The 26507-nt window shown below is 35.7% G+C and overlaps 3 protein-coding genes across 6 annotated transcripts; 1 reads left to right on the top strand and 2 right to left on the bottom strand.

Moving 5' to 3' along the window:
- The first annotated feature begins 1870 nt into the window (after positions 1-1870).
- Positions 1871-4605, top strand: LOC129303510 (two-component response regulator ARR17-like). Of its 4 annotated transcripts, none has more exons than XM_054942872.1 (5): positions 1871-2367; positions 2496-2617; positions 3621-3698; positions 4027-4100; positions 4251-4605. In XM_054942872.1, the coding sequence occupies exons 1-5, from the start codon at positions 2160-2162 to the stop codon at positions 4513-4515; spliced, it is 747 nt and encodes a 248-aa protein (XP_054798847.1). In that variant the 5' UTR covers positions 1871-2159; the 3' UTR covers positions 4516-4605. The 4 variants fall into 4 exon arrangements, with proteins under 4 accessions (XP_054798847.1, XP_054798850.1, XP_054798849.1 ...); XM_054942873.1 differs by having other exon boundaries at positions 1874-2367; positions 4033-4100; XM_054942875.1 differs by lacking the exon at positions 3621-3698 and having other exon boundaries at positions 4033-4100.
- Positions 4606-8083: 3478 nt separating this feature from the next.
- LOC129303749 (protein disulfide-isomerase) lies at positions 8084-12752 on the bottom strand. The gene is made up of 11 exons (XM_054943262.1): positions 12488-12752; positions 11922-11952; positions 11550-11837; positions 11273-11461; positions 11048-11173; positions 10640-10777; positions 10439-10558; positions 10205-10322; positions 9309-9421; positions 8534-8753; positions 8084-8378 (listed from the first exon to the last, which is right to left on the bottom strand). The coding sequence occupies exons 1-10, from the start codon at positions 12670-12672 to the stop codon at positions 8538-8540; spliced, it is 1524 nt and encodes a 507-aa protein (XP_054799237.1). The 5' UTR covers positions 12673-12752; the 3' UTR covers positions 8084-8378; positions 8534-8537.
- Positions 12753-15522: 2770 nt separating this feature from the next.
- On the bottom strand, positions 15523-21174 carry LOC129303489 (protein ALTERED PHOSPHATE STARVATION RESPONSE 1). Its single transcript, XM_054942845.1, has 4 exons — positions 19030-21174; positions 17844-18058; positions 17327-17550; positions 15523-16725 (listed from the first exon to the last, which is right to left on the bottom strand). The coding sequence occupies exons 1-4, from the start codon at positions 20447-20449 to the stop codon at positions 15930-15932; spliced, it is 2655 nt and encodes an 884-aa protein (XP_054798820.1). The 5' UTR covers positions 20450-21174; the 3' UTR covers positions 15523-15929.
- Positions 21175-26507: the final 5333 nt, after the last annotated feature.

Genomic DNA, 26507 nt, shown 5'->3' with positions numbered 1-26507 from the left:
CAGTCCTTTTTATAAAAAGGACCAGATTTCGAATTAGGCTGAAGTTCATTCCTGTCCAGTCTTTCGTGCAGCCCTAATGATAGTGATGTGATCTGACGGTTCATGTGCGACCACGTTACAACGCTGTCCTCCCTGTCAGACGTACGATGGAGTCTACACATGGGAAGGAGAACCACGTGGCAGACAGCAATTGGGCCCCCACTCGAGTGTAAAAATGTATGAGCAAGAGGATTTTGAACAATCCGAATTCTGACCACAGACGGAAAAACTTTCTGCTTTGGACACCCTCGATGGGAACAGATTCGAAATTTGGGAGATCTGAGAGCAGAACGGGAAGGGGGCCCCGCTAAAGATTATATTTGCACGGACCCACTCAAGATTTCATGCACTCGTATTTGTTTCGCGGGCCCCACCTTTCCTGGTCCCCAGTAACAAGCAACAACCTTTATTCATTTTCTTTCTTGTCTCCTTCACTGTTATTAATTCAGCAAGAACATTATCAGCACCCATATCTTTTTTCATCCAAATTGATTCATCTGGATATAATATTATTCTTACTCCGCGGGTCCAGAACTGTTTTGAATCAATGGCCGGCTCTTGTTCCCTTTTCAGCTCTCTCGAATCTTAATCATGGAGTCAGCATCTTGCGAGGTGTTTACCCGAACAGAGGAATAATTAATTGTTAATCCTGTTGTTAGTCATGATCAGAGTTTATACGTACGTACATGGACTGCACGGGTTTTGTTTTTACTTCAATTTCTAGCTTTGTGGTCTTCTTTAATGGGAGCGGTTGGGTCCTGGGCATTGTCAACATTGCGTCCAAATTCAGGCAAGCACGTCCTTTAATGTCATATATTCGGCGAGATCTCGTCCAGATCTTGTTATTGTTGTTTGCGTAATTTTGGGTTCAAATGAAAATGCCCCATTCATGAATTATCATCTTAACCACCTTCCTCCTTCTTTCTCGTCGATGTCCTCGTTTATAGACACGCCACAAACGCAAGTTCATCTCCCAAAACTGTGTCAAACCCAACAAATTAAATTAAATGATCCATACTTTCATTCACTTACTCTAATTACTTTATACATATTTCGCGGTATCAATTCACCACACGCACTCTCGATCTCTTTGTTTGTGTATGTTCGTTCTAGGTCTCTCAACATAAACTGATGCGCAAGCCATGGTTTGGTTGCAGCATCAATTTTTCACCCCACGCGTGTAAATCTCATATTTTACAGTCTCAGCATCCTTAAATGTTTTTCTTATTCGAGGACATGTTTTCTAGCTCTAACACATGTATGTAAAAAAGACTTGGCAATATATTGATAAGAAAAATGACCCCATCATATGTCACTCCATTACTGTAGCTAGGGATAAGACTAATTTTCTTCTGGTAACATTACGCTTTCTCTGATTGACACATATATAGGCCAGGCTTAAACACGTGAACATAAATACAAAATCAATAATGAATATGGCATGCGTTAATGCGTTATAAGATTATAATCATAATAAAATGGTGATGCGGAGTCAGGGTCACATCGATCCTACGTGCACTCCTTTGGGCGACTTAAGTAGGATAAAGTAAGGATGAGGCGAGGCTGTATCTGTGAGTTGTAGCAAATGTAGTACTGCGCAAGTGTGCATTATAGGCTGGCCGGGGTAGGGATAAAAGGAAAAGCAGGGACAAATTATACGGTATTGTAGAAAATGGATAGATGGTTGAATTGCAAGTGTATAAATGGAAAGATTTGAATACAAATTGTGCAGAGAGGGGGAAAAAAATTATATATATATATATATATATATATTTTGGGTGGATTTTGGGGCATGATGGGGGTGTCAAAATGGGAAGAAAATAAAAAGGAAAAGTGTGTGTGGTGGTTGTACCAACGCGGTAGAGAGAATCTAGGGAGAGATTTGAAGGCATGAAGAAGCGCGCACACACTAATAACAACACAACACACACCACTCACTGTGCCCTCACAGTTTTCATTCTCATTTTTCTCATTTCATGCACCCCACCTTCCTTCTCATCAAAAAGCTACATCACAAACGCATGCCCTTCACTCTCATCCCCCCCCCCCAAAAAAAAAATTCTCTCTCCCTCTTTGTATGTTTCAGAATTCACATATACACACAGTTCTACTGACTGATCATGCATAATATGGAGACGGGGAGAGTGGCGGCTACGACGGAGAATTCTTTAACGCTGAGAATGAAGACGGATGCGGAATCGGATGCTGAGGATAGTATTGAACTGCACAAGGAAGAAGATCTGCACCATTTCCATGTCTTGGCAGTCGATGACAGTCTCATCGACCGCAAACTTCTCGAGAAGCTCCTCCAGGTCTCTTCGTGCAAAGGTACCTTCCCTTCCGCTCTACAATTTTTGACTTTAATTTCGATTTCTCCTTCTGGAATTTGGAGCTGTTTTAATTTATGAGGTGTGCGGGTATTTTATGTGTTTCTTTTGTTTCCAAAAATTACCTAGTGACGAGTGTGGACTCCGGCGACAAGGCTTTGAAATATCTCGGTCTTCTTGATGATCTTGATAATGCTTCTTCAACTTCTTCCGACTCATCACCGTCCTCTTCTCACTCACCCCGACAAGAGGTTAATTCATCACCACCTTTCTCATTCTCTCCTAGCTTTTTTCCTCCTCCTCCTCCATGTGCTTGAGTTTGTTTACTGCATTTTTCAGTTGATGTATTGGATCTCAGTCTTCTCATCTTCTGCGGTTAAAATAGTGTTTATGATTTTATCTTATTTTTAACATTTTAATCCTTAATTTCATGCTTGTGATTCAATTTTTATGCAGCATTTTCCTTTGTTTTTGCCTCCTTTTTTAATAATAAACCACAAAAATATGCATGATTGCCGCATGCCTCTTTTTTTTTTCCTTCTTTAGAAAGAACATTGCTGTCGGATGCATAAACAAGCCAAACAAACAAAATGAGGAGATGCAGATGAAGAGGTGCGAAACGGCGGGGAATATCCTTGACCTGATTCAGTTCTGAATGAGAATTAGTTTCTTTTCAAAACATAGGGTACCATGAAAATATAATAATTATTTCTTAACAATATTACTGAATTCAAGTTATTAATCATATATGAACTATATATGTGTATATATATATATATATCGATACTAGAATTCTTCTCGCTATATACATCCAAATTAAGTGCATCTGATGAAAATCATAACCCTGATAACAAAGAGATCCAAACTATGTATACACTCTACGAAAGTAATAGCTAGCTTCTTGATGATGATAATGAATGCTTTAGAGAAATGTGGAGTATAATTACGTGGTCGGAGAAAAACCACTTGCGATATATATCTATATATATAGAGGGGGAGAGAGGGAGGGAGAATGCTTTAATGAGGATTCTACGTACGGCACTTTGCTTAGGCTCCTCGAATCTCTTAATTATTTTGATTCAGCATCTGATATAGTGGTAAATTCACTCTATGGAGATCGTCTCTTTTCCAAGCCCATCAATCGTGGATTTATTCGCTCTTTGCTTTTGATCAGTACGTAACTTTAGTTCCAGATAATATATAAAATGAGCCGTAACAGTAACAATATGTGTTGGATATTGTGTCGAAATGCAGGCAATGAAAGTGAATTTGATCATGACGGACTACTGCATGCCAGGGATGAGTGGCTATGATTTGCTTAAACGAGTCAAGGTCAAAATCCTCATTATTTCCCGACATCTCCCCCAAAATTCCGTCTTTTTTCCCACCACTATTTTTTAAAAACAAATCATTCAATTAGTTAATTATAAATTATGAAAAATCTAAACAATCACACTGAAAACATGCTCAGCAATCAGCATCGCCTTCCTCCTCAAGTGTTTGTTCTTATATGCTGCAGGTTCAGAACTGTTAAGGGAAAAAATATCAAGGAAAATCAATATGAAGTCCATATTTTTTTTCTTTGCTTTTCTGTTAATTTTTATTGGGATTTCTTCTGCTGCTTTTTTTTTAAAAAAAAATTGACGTGGCATATATATAGCTGCAGGGATCTTCTTGGAAACACGTACCAGTGGTGATCATGTCATCAGAGAATGTACCATCCAGAATCAGCATGTGAGTTTTCTTTTTCTTTCTTTTCCGCTTCTGAAATCAGAATGAAGAAGATTCTGGGTAAGATGTTGGATTTTAACAAGAAAAAAGGAAGGCGAGATTCAAAGCAAGAATATTAATTCGTGTTGGATATATATATATATATATATATAGGTGCTTGGAAGGAGGAGCAGAGGAGTTTCTATTGAAGCCACTGAAGTTATCAGACCTGAAGAAGCTTCAGCCGTACCTTGTGAAGTCCCTCAATAAGAATACGAATAATTCAAGCGAACAAGAATCTGGTAACAGTGACGTAGCAACCGACAATGACTGCAATCCCAACAGTAATAACAGCAATTGTATCGCCAAAAGGAAGGCCATGTCTCCTCAACCTTCTGACAGACCCAGACCCAAATTCAAAGGCTTGGCGGTCGTGTAAAACAATAATTAAATATAAAGACGTGATTCGTGCATGTATAAATATATATTTAGTTTATGATAATGATGATCCCAATGGATAGTTTCTTCACTTCGAGAGTTTCAATCATTCCCAGGGCCTCACTATAGTGATACTTTTTAGTGCTCAGTATCTCTCAACTATTCGGACGCATATCTTCATAGATGATAGATCCTTGCCTCTCGCATTTCACGCGACGATACGCGTGCTTCCCTCTTTTGACATTCTAAAACCAGGAATCCTCAACTAAACTTTTTTTCATAAAAAAAGTGATAATATAAAGTAAGCTCCATTCAAATATTTCCAATAGTAACATCGATGTTCTTTTTCTTGTTTGGTCGTGAGTAACATCGATTTTCTATTGATGCATAAGTATCGTAAGTTGAAACGGTGGGATTTAAAGAGAAAGACACTCCAACTGAATTAGTATGCATTGTCATTATTGCGTGTCATAAAATTGCTCGCATAGGTATTTACTCCATGGATATTTCCATATCATATTACCTAACAAATGAAAAGTATTTCATGGCTAAAATTTGCATAAAGAAATAATTTTTAAATACAAATAAAATAAACAAATAATGACAAATATTATTCGGAACATAAAAAATAATCGTGTGGGGTTGATAGGAAAAAAAAACTGTCTCTATAATTTAATTATTAACGTTTACCTATATGCATTACTCTTTTACTAATATTTTTCAAAATTTGATCATTCATGGGAGGTATGGTATATTATTCTTCATGCTAGAACTATTTTTTTTTTTTTTAATATCCATAAACGCCATTCACCAACAATGTCCTCGTTTCCAATTGACTTTTCCCAAAGGGCCAAATGCTTATTTCAGTGATGTACCAGATTATACAACAACTTCTTAGGTAACATTTCGTCCTAAATTTCAATAAATGATTAAAAATATATTTATAAAAGTGGCTTTAATTTGACGTGAAATAAAAATATCCAGGTCCCTATTTGGTTTAGGACATTTTAGTTAATTTATTTTCTTAGAACATCTAAAGTTCTAAGACAGATGAAAGATTAACTGACGGATTAGCTTTAATTTTAGCTTGCATGTCTTAAAAATTCATGGTATTAAAATTCAACTCCAGTAAATCACTGAACCAATTATCTGGCCAGTTCAGTAAATAATTTTAGATGGTCCAACGGGTTGAATTTTATATATATATATATATATATATATGTTTTCACTTTGTTGAGTATAAAATAACATTTTTCACAGTTAAAAAAAATCATGACTGAATTGGCTCCAATTCAACTATTATTTGAATCAATACCTCTTTGAATTGCCATCTTGACTAGTTCAATATGAGACCACTCTGCTTAATTATAATTTTTGAAAGAATCACACTGCAGGCTCCAAAATGGATATTGCACTGCAGGCCCAATATAGTTTATTATTGCACTGCAGGTCCAAAGACTCTTGTTACAATTTTTATTGAGAGCAAAAATATAATTTTACCCTTATGTGATTTGAAAACAAATCATACACAATACAATGTCTATCAATACACAACACAATGTCTATATGGGTCTAGTTAATAAGTAGACTTGAGAAAATGTACAAGTGATGAATACAATATACAATACAATGTATATGAATGTACAATATAATGTTTATGCATTCTCAACTAAATGTGTATGCGTAGACATATATGAACATTATATTGAAAATTCATGAATATAGTATTGTGTATTCATAGATATTGTGTTGTATATGCTCTATGTGACTTTATTTTAACTAACCTATAAATCAAGATATGCATAAACATTGTATTGATAATTCATGAACATCATGTTGTACATCCATGAACATTATGTTATACATGCTCTATGTGATGTATATTTTAATTTATATATCAATTGAACATGCATAGATATTGTGTTGCAAGTCTATGGATACCGTGTTATATATTCATAAATGTTGTATTGTACATGATTTGAGTTTTCAAATTACATAACAGCAAAATTGTACTTTCACTTTCAAAAAATATTGCAACAAGGGTTATTGAGCTTGTAGTGCAATATGAGAATGTATTGAGCTCTAAGTGAAATTTTATATTATTTTAAGGCCTGCAGTGCAATTGTTCCATAATTTTTTCAAGTCACGGACTCTTAAGAAGTTAAAATTTCTCAATTCTCAGAAGGCCGTCGTCTGGATGTCGCGTTCGGTCGATTTCAATTGTGTCGCAGGACATCCAGAGTTGTTTCATACGCTGGCTAGCAGGGACCAAAGACGACGTTGAGCCGGACAAAGTACATGATCTACAAGTTCTCGATCTCGAATCTCCATACCAGAGACTTAACTTCACGGGCCCCAGATAAAATGTGAAAACATTTAGGCCGTTACGAGACTAAACAAGTGATTTCACCGCCAAACTTCGATCCAAAAAAACACAAGTCATTGCCAAACTCGAAAGCAGTCAATAAGCCATTATGGTAAAAGTTGAAAGTTTCTGGTATGGAGTTTTCACTGTCTAAGATGACCGGGAAAATAATGAAATTTGTGTTTTCCATACCAGAAATTTCATTATTTTCCCGGTCATCATAGACAGGGACATGCCATATCAACGTATCATATCAACCTGACCTCAGTTGAAATAATTCATAGATCTGGTCCGGCGTAAGGTCAGGCATAACTGAGGCCTGAGCAAACGTTACTGGTGATAAAAACATTCCTCGCATCTGTCTGATTAACCGGACGCATTTTCACAGCTTACATTTCATAAATAATTCGACTTACTATAATTATTAATTAATCCTCAATGGCTCATGACCAATTCCGGCATTCCCATAGTTCATGCCATGGTGGGTGCGTATAACATTTTCCACAAATGCTGAGCCAAGCATTGTAACGCGTCCATTTCTCGAACATCCTGCTCGTACAGTACATACATCTCCAGGTAGCAACCACAACTTACTGCTTCCGTGTTAACTCCTGTTTTGAATTGTTTTGATACTAATAACTTTTTTTTTTTTTTGTGGGGTCTTGGAAACAAAGGCAAGTACTACTTGAAAACTAGTCACCAGTCATTGGCGAATGAGGGCTACTCCCACAATACAAGCAACCATTTGAAACTGTTTTTATTTTATTCTTCTGAAAACTGATTTTATAAAATGTTTTAAGAACAAAAAAGAATAAAAAGTTTTTTTTTTCATTCTCCCTTATTTTTCAAAACAATAATCACAGAACATTTAAAAATTATTTTTATTTTTCTATTCTCCAAAATAATATTTTATTTTTTTGTTCTCTTTATTCTGGAGAACAAAAAACTATTCTCAAAATAAATTTTCAAACAGGCCCTAACTTTCTGAATGTACTGCTAAGGGCGACCTCAGTTGAGCAGTCCTTGACTCCTCAAGATGGACCCAATTAATGGACCCACGAAAGACAGCCCACGCAAATGAACGAAATGAAACCACGTCATTCCAAGAGTTCATACTTGGGGTACCTAGCGTTGGAAATTCTATGGTCCAGTTACTGATGACTGATAAGATCGAGACAAACACATTCTCCAGAATATCCAAAGATAAAGCAAACTCCAACAATATAACGACAAAATAATTTCATTCGGGTCAAAATTACAGCAGCCATAAATTTTATTAAGTTTAAACTACACTACCCAGAGATAATCCCATCCGATCCATACCAAAAAATCTCCCGCTTTTCACCAAAACATATCTGATCACAGAAAACCGACAAAGTTTATGGTAGGCATAGGGAGATTGGCACCAGGTTTCTCTAACATATTTGATGCAAAGCTACAGAGATAATGTTGACTGACATTTCCTCCATCCTCTCTGCGAGCCACACCAGCTTGCTATCCTGCAGAGGGGAGACAGCTCGATTGTATTATGAATGGGGAACACAGGAAAAAATCGTTCCAGATAACTTCTCTTGTAAGAGTGCGCAGGCCCTCGTGTTCAGCCACGAGCATTATCCGAGCAAACTAAATACAAAGTTCGATACAGATATCTTACCATTTTAAAGCTCATCTTTTGCTTGTTCATCTTTTGTTTGTGCTTCTTGCGGAGCAGGCTCATCAGATTTGTCGCGGTTCTTCTCAATGAAATCGATGATGTCCTCCTTGGTCCTATTGCCATCATATTGTGATATCTTTCCACTGGCTGACCTGAAGTACAAAGTCGGATAGCCTTGCACATCAAAGGTCTCACTAGGTATATCGTTTGCAGTTGCATCCTGGGGTTGACACAAATGAAGTACAGAACAAAGTTAAACAAACAATAAATAATATTGAAAATTGCATACAAGTGCATTTCTTTGAATTCTGCAGACAGTTATCGCTGCTATTATCCTGTTATTTTATAAACAATCATTTTCAGAGTAGCTATCATTACGCTGCTCATGCCAATTTGTTAGAAGTGTTGATAGAAACAGGGGAAAAATATATTTTACCTCCCTGAATTGAGGTCTAATACAACTTAAAGGACCTTAATTTTAAAATGTAACAAAAAAACACACCCACGTTTGATGAGACTAGGAACACCCCCCCCCCCAAAAAAAAAGAAAAAGAAAAATCCAAAAAAGGCCAAGCCCCACACCCACCCTGTGCGTGAAATGAGAATGGGAATCTAGGTCCACATTTTTTCCTAATAGAGAAATGTTTTACATTTTAAACTTCATGCAATAAAGTTATCACTAAGCTTTGGTTTCGGATAACATGCTTTTCCCCACAAAACAAGAAAATCAATAATGATGGAAGAGACTAAGGCATGAAAAAGGACACTATCTTACCAGCTTTGCAATAATAACATCAGCATCATTTTGAAATGAGACTGCAACTTCGTCTAATATAGGAGCCAACTTTTTGCAGTGTCCACACCAAGGTGCATAGAATTCCAGCAGAACTGCAAAGATATCGTCAAAATTAATCTGATGAATGAGATCCAATAACTCACATGCTGAAAGTACGAGAAATGACAGTTCGGATGAATAGTCAATGCAAAACATTGACATGACATAAATTTTAGACATCTTTCTCCGACAAGTCCCAAAGAAAACAAGGAGCATGATCATTAGACCAGTTAGCAGTATAATACTAGGAGAAAAAAATAAATTCTGGTGCATTGTGGGGGAAGAGCATGCTAACTGGTCCACATCAAAAGAGCTTCAAGGAAATGCAAAGAAAATCTATGTTCCTGTTGGCTTGGCCTTTTTAAAAAAGAAGCCTGACAATGCTTTACTTATTTATTTATTTATTGGTGTTCAAAATTCCACCGTTGTCAGAAGCATCTATAGGGGCTTCATTATTTGGTCCAAAAATATCACTTTCTGGGTGTCAAAGAGCAGGCTTACTCAAGTGGGCCACATAAGTCAAGAACATATACAAAACAATTAGATATAGACGAGAAATGGCTGGCTACAAGATTCCAGCTCCGCATAGCCAAGGATTTCAGCAGTAAAATCAAAGCATATAATTTAAAACAAATAATTCAACCCAAGGAAGAAAAAGAGAAAAAAAATCAAGGCCAAATGACGACATACTTGAATTCAAAATATAAAGAGATGCTGCAAGATATGTTATTTAATTTTTATTTTTATTCTTGGTAATGTTGTATTCAATTAAAGAGAAGAGAAATCTATTAGATCATTAAGAAGAAAAATTAACAAATAGAAGCAAAAAAGTATACCATTCTTCTTTGAGTTGAAAACAACATCATCAAGACTGTCAGCTACAACCACTTTAACAGGCTCATTGTTAACCTCAGGAATAGGTTCAGACTTCTTAAATGGTTGGACCTTACCATCCTGAAAATTAAAAGTGCAGAGAGAGATGAGTTCAATGAAGAGTTATCTAAAGCTACACATTCCAACAACCACAAGTTACCAAGATAGAAAAGGAAATAAATAAATAAATAAATAACCTTGTAATCCTTCAACCAAGCAGAAATGTGATCAGACTCCACATTTGGTTTCAAAAACTTCTTTCCATCATTGTGCTGTATGATAATGAGAGGTACTTGATCTTCCTTAAGTCCAAAATACTGCCATGACCAACCAAATTCATTGTCTCAGAAATTGATATTGAGAGAACAATAACAGAATGCAAATAATTGGATACCAACCTGGAAGGCACCTTGACTAGCGTCAACATCTCCCACCAGAAAGCTTATTCCATCTTGTCTGTATTGCTCAGCAGCTTCACGGTATTTTGATTTGAGAGAATCGGCAGCTTCAGTAGTGAAGTTGACAAAGAGCATAGCCTACAATTTTATAATCTTAACTCAAATTACCAGAAGACAAGGGGCTAAAAGATGGGGAAGACAAACCTAAGAAAAAAACAAATAAGGAGTCTAGTGAAAGGATACAAAAAATAGAGCATAATACACTGGTTTTGCAAAATGATGGATGGAGAATTTATACCAGATAAAACTAAGGTGACAGATAAATCAAATTCATTGTTACAATATGAGTAGGATGCACCCTCTGACTTCAAGTTGAAAATGTAGAGATCACCTAGGATAACATATTACCTTAGCATTGGGACTATTAAAGAATTTCATGACGTAAGGGTGGTTGCTTGGGTCATTGTTAAAGATAGTCACAATAGGGATACTGGCTTCTTCAACAAACTTCTCAAGCGCATCCACATGGAAATCCTACAATCATGAAAAAACCACGCCAATTATTCACAATCAGTCAACATAAAATACCAAATCAGATATTGTTGAAAGAATCTGTGAGCGAAGGATCAATACCTGAAAATCAACAAAAAGCTCGTCGAAAGGTTTGAATAATCTAACTAGGGGCCCATTTACAGATGATTCTCCACGAGGAAGGTATTTAGCATCCAAGGTGTGCGCAAAATCATAGTCTGCCCGCAATTTCTCTGCTAAAGCTGTGAAGTTCTCAAACTCTTCCCCAGAAAATTTTGGGAAAATCCCAACCTGTAACCATACGGGAGCAAGTTTGCATGTCGAGTCAAGTCAATAATGGAACAAAGGCTTCAAACAAGCATAGTGATCAACCACTTACAATAACAACTTTATTTTCCCCGATAAATGAGGTAGCATCATCAACAGACTTAATTTCACTTGATGCAGGGCCACTTTGTTTCTTTAAATACTCAACAATGCCGTCTGTTTCCCGAGGACCTTTGTATTCTTGAACATCCTTTCCCCCATTCCTCAGAATCTTAATGGTTGGGAATCCCCTAACATCAAACTGCGTCGCAAGATCTCTGTTTTTTTCTTCATTAGCGTCGACTTTTGCCAACACAACCGGAGGATCATGACTACTTAGGATGGAAGCAGCCTTCTCATACTGCATAAACAAAACATGAAAAGGAATCAGTACTTGCATGATCTAACTTGAGGTGATGTCTGAAGAAAAGGAGATCAATGTTACCTCTGGAGCAAGCTTCTTACAGTGGCCACACCTGACAAGACAAACAGAAAAGAATGAAAACGCATACTACTACTCTGCTTATGGGCCATGAAAATGCATATGCTAATTTGAAAGAAAGAGAATTGTGAAAATATGATTGGATCGCCAAGGGCGATAAGTCTGATCCAATTGTTCTCAGAAAGTAGGGCATTACACTACTATATTCAGTATAAAAATTTACTGTCACTTTTAAGCTCTGAAAGAGAATGGATTTCGATTAGGACACTTCTCTTCCACGGTGCAGAGTAGTATCGTACTCCGAAGAAAGAAGTAGAAAAATCATCAGTTAGAAGCCTAAAACCAATTTTTGACAAATCAATCAAGGATTTCTCAAATTTGAGAATCAAAATCAAAGCAAAATGGGAAAAGAAAGGAAAATTAGTCTAAAATACGAAAATCAGACAACAACAAAAATCATAAAATTCCCGTCTGCAATATGAGATGCAAATTAAAACCATCACAAATGATATAGATCTTGAAACTATTACAGCTCAAACATAAGAATAAAGGAACACAGCCTATCATACCAGGGCGCGTAGAACTCAACAACGATGAAATTGTGCTTGCTGACAGTATCAGAGAAGTTGGAGTGATCCAAGGTCACGACGAACTCCTTGCCTTCTGCCTCTTCTGCGGAGATCTGATTTGGAAAAGACAGGATGAAAGAAAGAACGAATACAAAAAGGAAACAGGAAGAAACCCTATCCGCCATTGTGATGAAACTCTTATTACAAAGCTGTTCTTTGTGGGTTTGAAAGACGGTGGCACTGTTGGGTTTTAAGGAGAAAACATCGCAGTAAAGTAGGTAAGGGAAAGAGAACGAGACAAACAGGGCAAAGACACGTGAGCATCTTTGAGATATTTTAGACCCGAGGGCTGTGATGGATTGTATAGTATAGAGTGGAGGGCAAATGCATTTGCACCACATGGACTCTCTGTCTTACGTGGCACGCCATTATTCGAGGAGTCTCGTCACACTTGTGGTTTTTCCATTTTTTTGGGCCCCCAGTTTGCACCCACTCATAACCATTTTCTCATGCGTGAAATTTTTGCCGCGCTGTTCTCGCGTTCTTTAATTTCAATATCTTGCTCCGCCTCGAGGAGTCTAAAACAGGAAGTCCTCCCTTTTTGATTTTAAAATTGAGATTTTACTTAGCTTTTTTATATAAACGGATAAAAAATGTATTCAAAAACAGCGCAACGTGCAGAAAATTTAAATTGATTTTCTCCGTTGTCAGAATCCAGAGTCGCCTATTTTCTATATTTGATGAGATTTGGCTTCGATTAATTTGACAATGTGGGATGAGTATGATAGCTGTTGGCGTCAATGGATCAGATCAAAACATAAAGAAAAGTAAGGTAGTATTATTATTATTATTTTGATAAACGAAGAGGAACCAGTCTAAAACCGGTTCACATTATTAGAATCAGCAAATAAAAGTCTCGACAGAGTCGGGGGACGAGAAAAACTTGAAAAGCCAGGCCAACTAGTAAGTGTCTGTTTAACAAGATGATCCGCAACAGCATTTCCTGTTCGATTCACGTGGCGAATAATAACTTCCCACTCTCTCTGCACCAGGCTTCGAATCTCGGTGAGAAGGTCATTATCATGGTGAGCGCCATCAAGAGAGTCATTCTCCAATATGAGTTGACGAACTCCTAAGTCCCATGCATGTTTGAGCTCCATGAGAATAGCCCAAAGCTCAGTCTGGAGACTATCATTGCCAACCTGTCCATGCGTGGATAAAACCAGAGATGAACGAACAGATGTAATCCCGAAGCACTCCACCACAGCGTCCCTTAGTCAAGGAATTCGAAAACGCCCCATTAACGTTAATTATAACCCATTCTGGTGGAGGAGGAACCCACGTCGCATGACTTCTTTGATGCAATTGTCCTATAAGATTCACACCACCCAAACTATCTTTCATCGTACCCATACTCGCCATGATTGACTTCATGGCGAAAATTATTTCATTGCTTATATCCTTCCCTTCAAATATTCTCAAGTCCCGACGCTGCCAGATAAGAGCCGGCAGCTGATGCCAAATTTAGATCCCTAGTCCTGCTTCACTCTCCCATTAACGTTGCGAGAATTCCAACTTACCCACTGGCTCAACACAGTATCGAAGAACGCGCCTTCATGCTCAGGTTTAAGGAGTTTGCATCAGTGTTCAAACGTACGTGGGCAATCTCGCAAAACATGAATAAGGGGAGAATGACGTCAAGGTGAATTGATTAATATAATTTCTCAATTTTGTAACTATTTACAACTTATTTTTTAAATTTTAATATAATTAAATAATAAAAAAATTTATTAAAATTTATAATAAAAGTTACAAATTTATCATAATAAAATTATAAAATTAAGAAATTGAGTTATTAAAATTTAATACTTAAAACTTAATTTAAATTAATTAATTCTTTTGAGATCTTTTTATCATTCTCCTTTATTATTATTGTATAATATAGAATAATTTCTTTCTTTCTTTCTTTTTTCTTTTTTTTTTCTGCTAGTGTTTTTAGTCTTCTGATTATAGATCTACTCTGCATTTGGAAATAGTAAAATGCACATTTTCTTTTATATACAGGCAATTGAATTCAAATGAATTTTCTTTATGATATCCCAAACGATTATTGAGAAAGGAAAAAATGACGGCAAGAAACGTTGTCATCTGTTGGTACAGAATAAAAGTGAAAAGCACCCTCAAGTCTGTGGGCATGATCAATTCTGCACTTGTTTCCATTGAAATTCTCATGCTACACTGAAGTCCCAATTTACTTTATTATAAATAAATATTGAAGTGCAATTATTAAACTACCCTTCCTTTTTCCACACACAAAAATTCTTTCCATCGTGAGCAATTGAAGCTCGACGTTGACGAGACTTGTGAAGAATAGTTATGGTGATATTAGACTATTAGAGTCCATAGCCTCTTGAATTGACAGAAGTGTGGCCTTTATTACGTATTAAGAATACGAATTTTTGCACTATTTTTTAAGATTGATAGAAAAAATTACACAATAATCGAATTCAAGATAGTGTAATTACGAGCAGATGACCCTTTACTTTTTTTTAAAAAAAAAACATATGCAAAGCAATGTATTATCATCTTATTATTTAAAAATTTTAGAGTGATGTCAAAAAATAATGGTGCAAAGTTTTTTTAAGAGAATTTTTTCTTGGCCAGAGGGTTTTTAATTCTAAATCTCTACCGGTATTCCGTCTATACTCATCACATAAACTATTCCCATATGACTTTATAACCTCACATTTTGAGGTTCAGATCCAAAAATAGTCTTGGCAAAAAGCCGAAAACAAAAAATCCAAAAAATAGTAAAAAGAACCGAAAAAGAATAGGACGTCCTTTTCCTTTCTTGCTTTTTTTTTTTGTTGGAAGGATAAGAGTTGAAAAGTGCTCTTGAAATTAGACAAACAGAAAGAACGAGGAGCGTGTGAAACAGACTCGTGAATAGACTGCTACAGCCTAACGGGTTAGCCTGCGAATTTACCGGAAAGAATACGTCCAGAACCAGGTCACTAAGAAAATACATCAAGAAGTGCAGGACAAAACAATATAGCTTTTCATTTGCCATGAGAATAGAGCATAGTTTAACTCCCTCTAGTCCTTGTTAAACTTTTCTGAGATCTCTTTCCTATTTCCTACCCATATGAAGACAACATCATATACAGTCTCACTACAACCAATCAACCAATAAATAAATGAATTTTCCTGTACAGATTTTTCCCCCTAACTATAGAACGGGTGCTGCAGGGTATAAAAATTGAACATGATCAGGCACCAAACCCTCACTGCAGAAACTTGTTTCAAGCAAAACCTCCTGAAGGCCTTTCTGGGGGGAAAAAATATCTAGCTGCAAAACTTGTCATAAGGTACAAAATGTCACGCATCATCCCCTTTCTCTCTAAACCTCCCACACTACAAACCCATCAACATACAAGCTTTTCTACGAGTTATCAGAGTTTTGAAGTCTGACTTGCTCGTGTACTGCTACGACTTCTGAAGTGAAATTTTCTAATGTCTTGAAAATAGGAACCAAACCTGTAACTAGACTATTAGAAGCTGCATGATGAACCAGTTTAATAGCTTCTTTATGTCTAGCCCTCTCTTCATGCAATCTCTTTCTTATAGAATCTAAATCAACTTTTAAATCATCTAGTGGTGAAACACCACTGTCAGAGGGAACCTGTGACAATGCACTTTTGCCCGGAAATTTTTCATGTTCATGCACTAACCCTCCCATATTCATGCGCAAAGTTCTAAGCTGCTTCTCAAAGTCTTTCGTGAGATACTCTGCTTTGATCCTTTGGCGTTGCTCCTCATCTTGCCTTTCCCAAAGTTCATGCAGTTTTTGAGCAAATTCACTCATCGCATCTGCCACGCCTCTTTCTGAAATTCTAGTCATTGCTTGACACCAATCATTGCAAATAATGAAAACTGCCGGTGCGCCAATTTGACTAGGAGAAAAAGGAGCAATACCATCAGCAGTTTCTTCAGGTTCCTGAAGAAGGCACCTCATGAGCCATTCATTTAAGTTTTGAACATAGGATTTTTGGGTCTTAACCCAATTGTTGAATTGACTGCACCAATTAAGGAGCTCCATTTCAAGTTCTATGGTAGCCTTCAGACTTGCATCTCTTTGCAAAGCAGTGTTCATCTTAATAGACCGAGTTTTACTCTCCATGATTGCTTGGAACTGTTTTTGGTGGCACTTGAGCATGAATTTCCACATTCTAATCAATCTGCCCACCAAATAGGCTAATTATCAAATAAAGAATAACAAAAGACGAAAAAAATGATTTATTTCAATCACAGGCTTCTAATTATCGTAAATCACTTAAATCAGGCTGAAGACCAACCCAAGAAAAAACATTGCAAATATTTGATAGCAGAAAACTAGTAATTTTTTCCTACCCAATTCATAAAGGACAATGATTATAACGTAGATGCGGTCAATAAGAACTCAATCACTTCCCAGTTGATGAGATATAACCATCAAATCGAATCAAATTCTAATTAATTAAACATAAGATGTATCATAATATAATAGAAAGTAGAAGATATCAATCCTAAATATTTGAGGTCAGGAACATACATTTGTAAAATAAAACTCTTCAACAACATTTAAAACATGCAATCTCATCCAAGTTGTGAGACCTCAAACTCAAATGAATGTCAACTATGATATCGCACTAAAATTTGATGCTCCGAGAAAATTTGAAAACATATTACGCATTTCAATCTAATGTCCAAAGGTCTTCTTTTATTATTGGTAATAGAAAAACGTTACCAAGCATTTATGGATAAACATGGGCATGGCCTATAAATGAAGTAATTTTATACCCTTGAATCAACTCTGAAAGTTGAGGCCGCAATTCTTCATCCCTCAGTTTATGTATCCTACTCGATATAGCATCAACACTTCTAATACAAATATTGATTTTTGTGTGCAACTTTCTGATCGATGCCTCAGTGGCATCAATTTTGCCGGATTCAGCTCCTCGATCATCCAATGTTTTCAGTCTCTTGCACTGTTTTTCATAATCAACTCGTAGCCTCTCCTCATCCTGAGACCAATTCAAAAATATGTACATTTAAGAACAAATTGAAATTGACAAAGTACATTTCATCTTTACATCAATTATAACTAGATCTATCTTTTAACATTCTTTCTAATACCACTCAAGTACGAAGAGGCAATTATATCATAGGAATATATAAAAAGCTTCTGTCCTTAGCTTACATATTAAGTTTATAGCAAATCAATTCAATTAGACATCACTGGCTCCAAGAAAACACAACTTTTTGAACCAGTTAAAGAATAAAAATTTTCAAAAATAACATCAATACTAAAGCATACCTTAACTTCTTTATATAATTTCTTTTCCCATGCATAAAGTTTCTCCAATGTAGATGAAAGGTTTCCAGGAGCTGTTTTGAAATCTTTCACAGGTTCCCCACAATAATCTTTTGCCAATTTCATTGCCTTGGGAGATAAGTTTGTTGATGGTCTGGATGAAGGAAATGAGGGTAACTTGGAAGGTGCTATCATATATAAGATCCTAGAAAAGATAACTGTGCAAAACCACAGAGGGCATTATATCAGTAAACACATCATACACCATTGTCGTGACTTGTAACTGATGCTTCTAACTCACATTATGAAGTTTCAAAAGTAGAGAAGATAAATGAAAACCCCACACCAGGGAAAATGAAGAAATAAAACTGAGACCATGCCAATGGATTATAAACACTCATGATACTAATGAAAACAAGATTCGTGCTATAACCATTCAAATTTGTTATTAAATTACAATACGATATGATATAGACTGCAGTCTATCAGTACTTTCTAGATAATGAGTTTCACTAGGAAGAAAGTGGTTATTGCAAAAGGAACTAATTGAATATAACGGATGCTAAAATAAGATTTTATCCCGTATTATCAATAACACAGCAAATTAAAACATACCTTCCAGAAAAACTCGTGCTTAATCACAATCTGCCACACAAAAGTTTTCAGACAATACAGTTTTACAAAAACTTGATCCATAAAATGAAGTAGATGTCTTCTCACTTCCATCTCGATTAAATGTGAGCCCCATGCATTGCACAGAGTTTAAGAAATGGAATATGATAGCACAACCTTCTATAGATTTGTATGTTTATATTGGGATTTCATTCAAGACATGATAGTTTGTGTAAGCTAACACGCAAAACCTATATCAATCACTATTTATCGTATTGCAATGTTCTTGTTAATTTCTAGTAAAGCTACAAGCATGTTGATGAAGCCAAGAACAAACGAGCCAAAAATGCGAGTAAAATTTAGAATAGATAAGCAGGTTGAGAAGTGTCTCAGATGCTTGTTATGTCTCAGCTACAGAGACTCAGATTAATAGATAGATAAAAGCAACAAGCTCGCATTACGCAATCGAAGTATATATATATCCGAAAAGTAAAACATTCCAAAATGAGAGGTGAAAGGGGCAAGACATCGCCTCACAAGAATACAGAAAAGATATAATCGTGTCCTTCGTTCTTACCTTTAAATCCAGCAGCTCTAGACCGATATGGCGATTTACCAACCTCAAGCAGCAATGCAACCTCTTTTCCATAACCAGAGGCTGTCTCAAATTCATTTTTGATTTCCTCAACAACCTCTCGAAGATCCCTCGTACCATGAGCAAACAAAGTAGTTAAGCTACTCAGCTTGGAAGACTCCCCATCAGCCGCTGTCACAGGTGCATCATCGACCTCAAAACTCACACCCTTCTTCCGCACCTGCTCTTCTGGAGAGCTTTCAGAAACAATTGTATCACTATCAGGACTGCGCTTAATCTCTCTTTCTTGAGCTGACAATGAACTGTCGCTGCCATGAAATGGTACTGTCTTGGAACTTCCCTCACTACTGCTTTGCAACGGCACAGCCTTTGAAGTGCCTTCACCGAAATCTTTATCTCTAACTCGTTCTTTGTCCTCATTAATTTTTTTCTTCTCTTTGACAATATCCTTCACCACTTCTTGTTCAGTTTCGTCTTCCAACTCTGGAATTCCTTCTCTCTCCCTCACTTCCTTCGAATCAGGACTACTTGTCGAAGAACCAAACCCGTATCTGCTCTGTGGGTAGTAACCCGGGTAACCATTATCGTAAGTATCAAACACATTGAGAAAATCCCAAGAGGACACTACAGGGGGTGAAGGCGGCGCCGGAGGAGGAGCCGGCGAAGACGGACCTGGCTGATGATTGTATCGATAATCTCCTCGCCACGGAGAACCCATCTGAAAACCGAAGAAGTCAGAATTCCCGAAAGCACCTTGGTTCCCGTAAGATGGGTCTGCCCATTGCGCAGATGCTGCTACATAACTCTCTGGCTCTTCATACACTACTGACTTTCCAGGAGACGCAGACTTTTTCATGTAGTAAGCGTAGGTATTTACCCCAGAATAGCTCCAATCCTGGGCCGGAGAATAAGCCGCATAAGAACGTCCTCCCTCTTCGCCCCCCGGGCTTTCCTCAACATGAATGTGGCTATCCTCCTCAATGTGAATGTGACCAGACGAAGAATCTAAGTTGGAACCAGAATCAGAACCAGATGACAAATTCAGGTGAGAACCCTCTACCTCTTCTTGCCCGGGAGAATTTTCATGTGCCGAATGCGAAATCGAAGTCGAAGAAGACGAATTTGGGTTCTTTCCCCTCAATTTGGCCCTGTTCCCTTTACCTTCATCAGAGGGCAATGTCAGAACCGGAGAGCTAGGGGACGAAGACCCGGCACCAATTACAAGCTCTTCATCGACGAATTTGCGAAGCGCACCTCCAATGTCTTTAAGGGACTGAAAATATGCGACGTGGGCTGCAGCCAGAGCATATCGTTGCTCCGACGCGGCCTTGAGGAACTCCTTCCGTTCTCTGCAGAGGCTCACCACGGGCAAATCGTCCACCTTGGAGGCTCCGCAGCCCATGTCAGAAGCAACGACCACCTAAAAGACCCAAAACAACGACCTGGGTTGTGGAACAAAGCTTCACGCCCGCTCATTGTCTCCATACCTGGCCGTACAAATGCAGAGGCCGACGAAGCATCGTGAACAAACCCATATCCAAAACTGATTCCCTCCGGAAAAGGTGATATTGACAGAGATAGGAAGCGGGCAATAATGGAAAGAAACACAGGCGGAGGAAGCGCTGCGCAGCATATGAAAACATGCTTGGGTTGGGCTCACTTACAGTACCTTACTATATCTATACACTCCCACTGCAAGTTCCTGAACCTCTGGGTGTATATTAATTATAGAAGGATATAGGCACGGAAATGAGTGAAATAGACGAGAGAAATCAGACCGTTGAGATGGACGAGGTTGAATGATGACCGTCCACAGGAGAAGGGGAAGACTCAGAGAAGGAGAATCATTTCCAATCCAATCAGTCAAGTTACGAGATAGATAGAAGAAGAAATAAAAAATAAGAGGAATGGGCATGGAGATCGGTGATGCTGGGGATCCGTAACTTTTTGCTTTGTTCTTGTGTTTGGCGGGAGGGTTTAGATCTCAGACTTTGCAGAGTTGCAGAAGAAGCAGAAGGCTCGCGGAACCCGCCATTGGTAACGGACCCTTTCATTATTACCATCCTCAGCCTTTTCGTCTCTCTCTTTTCTTTGAAATTCTCTTCGCTGGGGTGCGTTCATGCCTACGCTAACTCCGATAAGCCCCGCTATACTCATTCCACGTGGTTATTGGTCACAATAAAATGGCGTAGGTGCCCCTCCATGAGTGGAGGTCCTACATGGCTTGCATTTTCAAACCCTGATGCGATATTTTATGAAGGTTGTGCTGTATTACCCTTGGGGTTCTCTTGGGAGCACAGCCTTTTTAATTCGAACTTCCTTATAATAATAAATGCATGCTTGGTATCCAATGCTGCGACTTACCAGTAGTATATTCTAAGGGGCCAGAAAAAAAAAAAAAAGCAACAGAGGCACTGGGGACCTTTTTAGCCCAAACCCCACCAGCTGAAGAAACTAGTATATAAAAGGAACACAATAATTGGTTGTAATCGTATGGATTATGGTGACTTAAGTGCAAGTTCATGAACTCATATCCGTGTAAATACAAAATATATATATATATATATATTTGAGATACTTACCTCCAATTAACCTGACAATACTTAAATTAATCCAATCAAAGATAACACAAAATGGTATGGCTTGCTATTGGACTATTGGCAGCTTGCATGTCCAGGCTTGGCATACGCTATTACTTCACGACTGGCTCTGCCATAACAATATTGCACATGTAAAAGAATGGCATAAGGAATTGCTTTTAAAAACAAAACAAAATGACAAGGAATAATAATAATGATAACAACAACAATAATAGTTAGCTTGAATTACGGTCAAAATGATTAAAATTCGAACTACTTTCTACCGTAAAAAAGAATATAACTGCTGAAAATGAGGTAAAAAGCTGACACCGTAACGAGCCTGAGATATGACGTGCGAAACAAGCGTTGCATGCCTTTGGAGTGCAGAGGTGAAAGGTGATGACCACATCGGCAACGGGAGTGCGAATGGGAAAGCACAAAATATATCTAAAAGCCCATAATTTTCGAAAACTACAAATTATTAAGAACTTAAATTGCCTTCCAAGTTTTCAATATTATTAATAAAATTTACTTAAATTGTTATTTATTTTTTAAATATTTTCATTAACTTTGTTTAAGATTACGACAATTTAAACCTTGATTATAAAATATTTAAATTTAATACCGAGAAATGTAAAATTTTAAAATTAATTGAAATTTCTATATTCCTCAACCAAAATTTATAAATGTTAAAAGGGCTAATATAACTTTTAATCCTAGATTTTTTTTAGGACCCATTTATTTAAAATTAAAAAATAAGTAATATTTAGATAATTTACAAATTTTATAAAAAGATATTTATTTTGTGAAAAACAGATCTTATTTTATATCTAGTTAAAATAATAAAAAAATAATTATTAGTTAATTATTTTAAAATTTTATGATATCTTATTTAATTTTTTTTATAAAAATAATTTATTATTATATTCTTTTAAAATTTTATGATATTGTTGTCCTCTTTAAAACACTCTTTCTTATTATCATTTTCAAAAGTTTCTTAAAGTGGCTTTTTAAAACAATCAGAAATATGCATTTTTTAAAATTTAATTATTTTTAAAATATTAAATAAATATAAGTTAAAATATACTTTTAATCTTCTAACCTTATAAAATATTTTAATTTTATAAAGTATCTTTTTAATATTTTAGCCATAATATTATTAGTTTTAAATGATTATTTTTGTATCAATCACCGTTATTTTTTAAAAAAATTAAATTTAATATATCAATATTTAAAAATATTTTATTAATATTTAAAAATTTAATGTAAAAATTTATCAGGATAACTATAACAATATTATGGTTAAAGAGCTAAAGAGACACTTTATAAAGTTAAAAGATTAAAATAAAATATTTTATAAAGTTAAAAGATTAAATATATACTTTGATCATAAATAAAATAAAAATCATAAAAAATTAAAAAAAATAAGTAATCTTATAACCAAAACAAATGAATTCTTAATTATCAGTATAATCATTCAATTTTGATTTAATATAATTCAATATATGTAATTTAATGAGTTAAAAATTATAAAAACTGAGTTTGTATCGCATCAAAAAAATAATAAAAACAGGATTGTTCAGAGTCAAAATTTAATAATGAAATGAATAATTAAGCATAAATTTATATAAAAAAAATAAAAAGTTATACTTTGCCAAACGTATTTCGAGAAACAGGGACATCAAAACAGAGCGGAGTTCATCATTGCTCCCACGAACCCTCCGATTCCTCCCATTTGGCGCCCATGCTGGGGTTATTGAGTGAGACGCATGCCAGTCAATTAAATTAAAATACTATTTTTTCCTTAGTGTCAACAGTCAAGTCCTTTTCTAATAACTTAGTTTTTTTTAATTGAACAAAAAGTCTCGTTATTTATAATTTATTACAGATGTATTGATATGTAACTAAAAGATTGACCGATTGTGGAATTGGACAAAGGAATTACCAACACAAGCGCTGACCACCCACGAATCGTGTATCCCATATATATATATATATATATATACTGTCAAAACTGTTACGGCCGAGGAGAAGAAACAAAGTAACAACATTTTCCGGCTACTCATAATAATTTTCACTGATGCAAATTCCACACGCATGCCTCGTGTTTATTGTGTTCAACACACAAATATATTTGTTGCATATAAAAGTTTTAAGTTTAATGTGACTGGCGAACAATTGAAGGAGGAGCTACCGCCATAAGTTAGTTTGCTTGCTACAAAAGGTTTAATTCTTCAAGCAAAGGGATGTCTTCGAAGGCGAAGAAGTTGCCGATTTTTCGATTAGTCTTATCCGTTCATATCTATCATGGTACTAACGTGTTAGACATAAATGTCACGGGTTTGATAGATTGGGCGGGAAAACATATTATAATTGATATTTGTGTGAATCACGATCAGGACCCATATAAAAAAAAAATTAAATACAGCCAAGTCCAATCAAATAAAAAAATATTTTTTAAAATTAAGATTTACGTATTTTTATCCTACGCTATTTTGAAGGCCTTTTAGTTTTCAATAGCGGCAAAAATGTTGACTATAAATTTCATTTGACCTTCATTGTTTTCACACTCTATAATTAATAATAATATTCTTTTCAACTATTCTTATATTGTCCATTCTTTTATATTTTTTATTTTTAAACTTTCACCGATTAATTACATATTACCTTGGACATTATATGCGAATTGCCTTTTTATATAAAAAAAATATAATACATGTTTTGCAAAACTATTAACTATTTTTCATGTTAATCAGTTCTACACACAATATATTAACAACTTTTGTTTGAGTTATTAACAATACGCACAATATATTACCAACCTACGTTATATACAACATATTGACAACCAAGGGCAATCCTATGTGATGGCCAGTGTGGGCAAATGCCCCCCTAAAATAGAAAATATTACATGAATGTATATGGTAAATTTTGCATTCTGCCCCCACTCATCTCTATTTTTTAAACTCGCTGAAATATAGCCCAAATCAAATCACCATTAAAGCTTTGTACTAAATAAATTGCCCCATTGACCCAGGGTCCTAGGTTCACCACTTTTGACAACTAATGGCGGAGCTAGGATCGTGAGTCGGGGGGTGAAGCCAAGACCTTAATATAAGTAAAATATATTTGTGTTTTCAAAATTCATCAAATTTCTTTCTTTCTTTTTTTGTCTTTGTTCTTTAATTCAACTTTCAATTACATATTTGTAAGTATAGTGAGTTAGTGAAATGCATTCAACAAGTTTATTTTTTATTCTTAAATTTTCATTCTTTATTGCCTTTTTTCCAACTAATATTCCTCGAACGATGATGATGCAAGTCTAGTTTAGTTAAATTAATTTTTTTCTTCTATTGTTGAAGGATTAATAAATAATATTGGCACTTCGTTATGGTAAGATTATAGGTTAATATTCACTAGGCTAAGTTAAAAAATTAAATTTTAGATTTAGACTAAATGTAACATTGAAATGTGTTCAAAGTTTAAAATATTAAAATAAGGGAGGTGTAAAGTATGAAAAAGAGAGGGAGCAAATTTTAAAATATGAAAACATATACCCCCATATATGTTATCTTTTTCCAAGTAAGGGGGCACATGTCCAATCAACAGCATGTGGCTCTGCCACTATTGATAATTACCAATATCATATTGATGATTAATGCTTAAACTATTAACAACACACATAACATATTGTCAACTTACATTATATGAAACATATTGACAATTATCCATAGCATATTGATAGTTAATATTTAGGCTTTTAATAACATATCTTGTCATTTTATAACAGATTTGACAGGTTAACCTGAACCACACAAAACATATTAACCACTACATATGGCATATTGACAACTTATGTTTAGATTATTAACAACAAATCTTATTATTTCATAACAAATTTATCAACATGCAGTGGTTGCTAAATTTGTTTTGAACTATACAAAACATATTGATAACAACCCATAACATTTTGACAACTACTAATCATATAGTGACAACTTATGCTAAACCCATCCACAACACATTTTGATATTTCATAATAGATTTATCAGCCCAACTAAGTAGCACTAAAATTTTAAATACGCAATTACAAATGCAAGGCCAGTAATCACCCATGACAAGCATACTCATCAAGAGATAAAGAGAGACCACCCATGACTGATATACTCACAGTGAGAGAAAGAGACAATTCTATTCTACTAACAAGCAATAAAAGACTAGATTAAAATTTCTTCCTTCACAAATTCCTACCTAGCTCACTTTGAAGAAGATCATGAGAATAGGTTCGGATTCTAGCTACAAGATAATCTTATCTAGCTCATTCCGATGACGATCGCGAGACCTTCATTAGCTGCTTAAGACTCCGTCCCTCATGAAAAATCCCTTCCTCTTTCCTTAATTTTTTACTCTTCATCCAGGTAGGGCAAATAAGTCATTTTAGCTGCAGAATTATTCACACCTAAAGGTCAAGGAACTTCACAGTATTTTTTTCTATTTGGTGAGACTTGATTGTATTTAACTTTCTTCTACAGGACCTGATTTTGATTTTCCTTTGATATTTTGATTGATAATCTTAAAATAAGTTTTTCTAAATATATAAACTAAAATGCTATCTTGATCTCTCAATTGTTTTTAATCAAAATTAAATGAACCCACCATACATTACATGGAACTAGCTTGAATTCCGTACATGGCATGAGTTTGAGATCAAGAGATTCTGTTATATAATATAGACTTGAAATGAAAAGGGAAGAAAAATTGAGTCTTCAAACCATGGATATATGTACATGTATAGTGCAAATAGTTTGGTGAACAAATTTAATCAGTAGTCAAGCACATTAAGATTTACAATCATAAAAACAAAACGAGCCTTTCTTGTGT

The sequence above is a fragment of the Prosopis cineraria genome, unplaced genomic scaffold (assembly GCF_029017545.1).
Source record: "Prosopis cineraria cultivar Desert tree isolate PC_DT_omini unplaced genomic scaffold, ASM2901754v1 PC2, whole genome shotgun sequence".
In the NCBI taxonomy this organism is placed as follows: domain Eukaryota; kingdom Viridiplantae; phylum Streptophyta; class Magnoliopsida; order Fabales; family Fabaceae; genus Prosopis; species Prosopis cineraria.
The sequence above is the reverse complement of the archived record's forward strand: the minus strand, read 5'-3'. Positions and strand labels throughout refer to the sequence as shown.

Excerpts from the sequence above, each read along its gene's own strand:
- LOC129303510 (XM_054942872.1), top strand. The coding sequence starts at position 2,160 with ATGCATAATATGGAGACGGGGAGAGTGGCGGCTACGACGGAGAATTCT. Across the intron at positions 3,699-4,026 it reads ATTTGCTTAAACGAGTCAAG|CTGCAGGGATCTTCTTGGAA; the intron begins GTCAAAATCCTC and ends GCATATATATAG. Across the intron at positions 4,101-4,250 it reads GTACCATCCAGAATCAGCAT|GTGCTTGGAAGGAGGAGCAG; the intron begins GTGAGTTTTCTT and ends ATATATATATAG.
- LOC129303749 (XM_054943262.1), bottom strand. The coding sequence starts at position 12,672 with ATGGCGGATAGGGTTTCTTCCTGTTTCCTTTTTGTATTCGTTCTTTCT. Across the intron at positions 11,462-11,549 it reads GGGAAAATAAAGTTGTTATT|GTTGGGATTTTCCCAAAATT; the intron begins GTAAGTGGTTGA and ends GTATGGTTACAG. Across the intron at positions 11,174-11,272 it reads AGCTTTTTGTTGATTTTCAG|GATTTCCATGTGGATGCGCT; the intron begins GTATTGATCCTT and ends TCATGATTGTAG.
- LOC129303489 (XM_054942845.1), bottom strand. The coding sequence starts at position 20,449 with ATGGGCTGCGGAGCCTCCAAGGTGGACGATTTGCCCGTGGTGAGCCTC. Across the intron at positions 17,551-17,843 it reads AATTATATAAAGAAGTTAAG|GATGAGGAGAGGCTACGAGT; the intron begins GTATGCTTTAGT and ends AATTGGTCTCAG. Across the intron at positions 16,726-17,326 it reads CTTTCAGAGTTGATTCAAGG|ATTGATTAGAATGTGGAAAT; the intron begins GTATAAAATTAC and ends TTTGGTGGGCAG.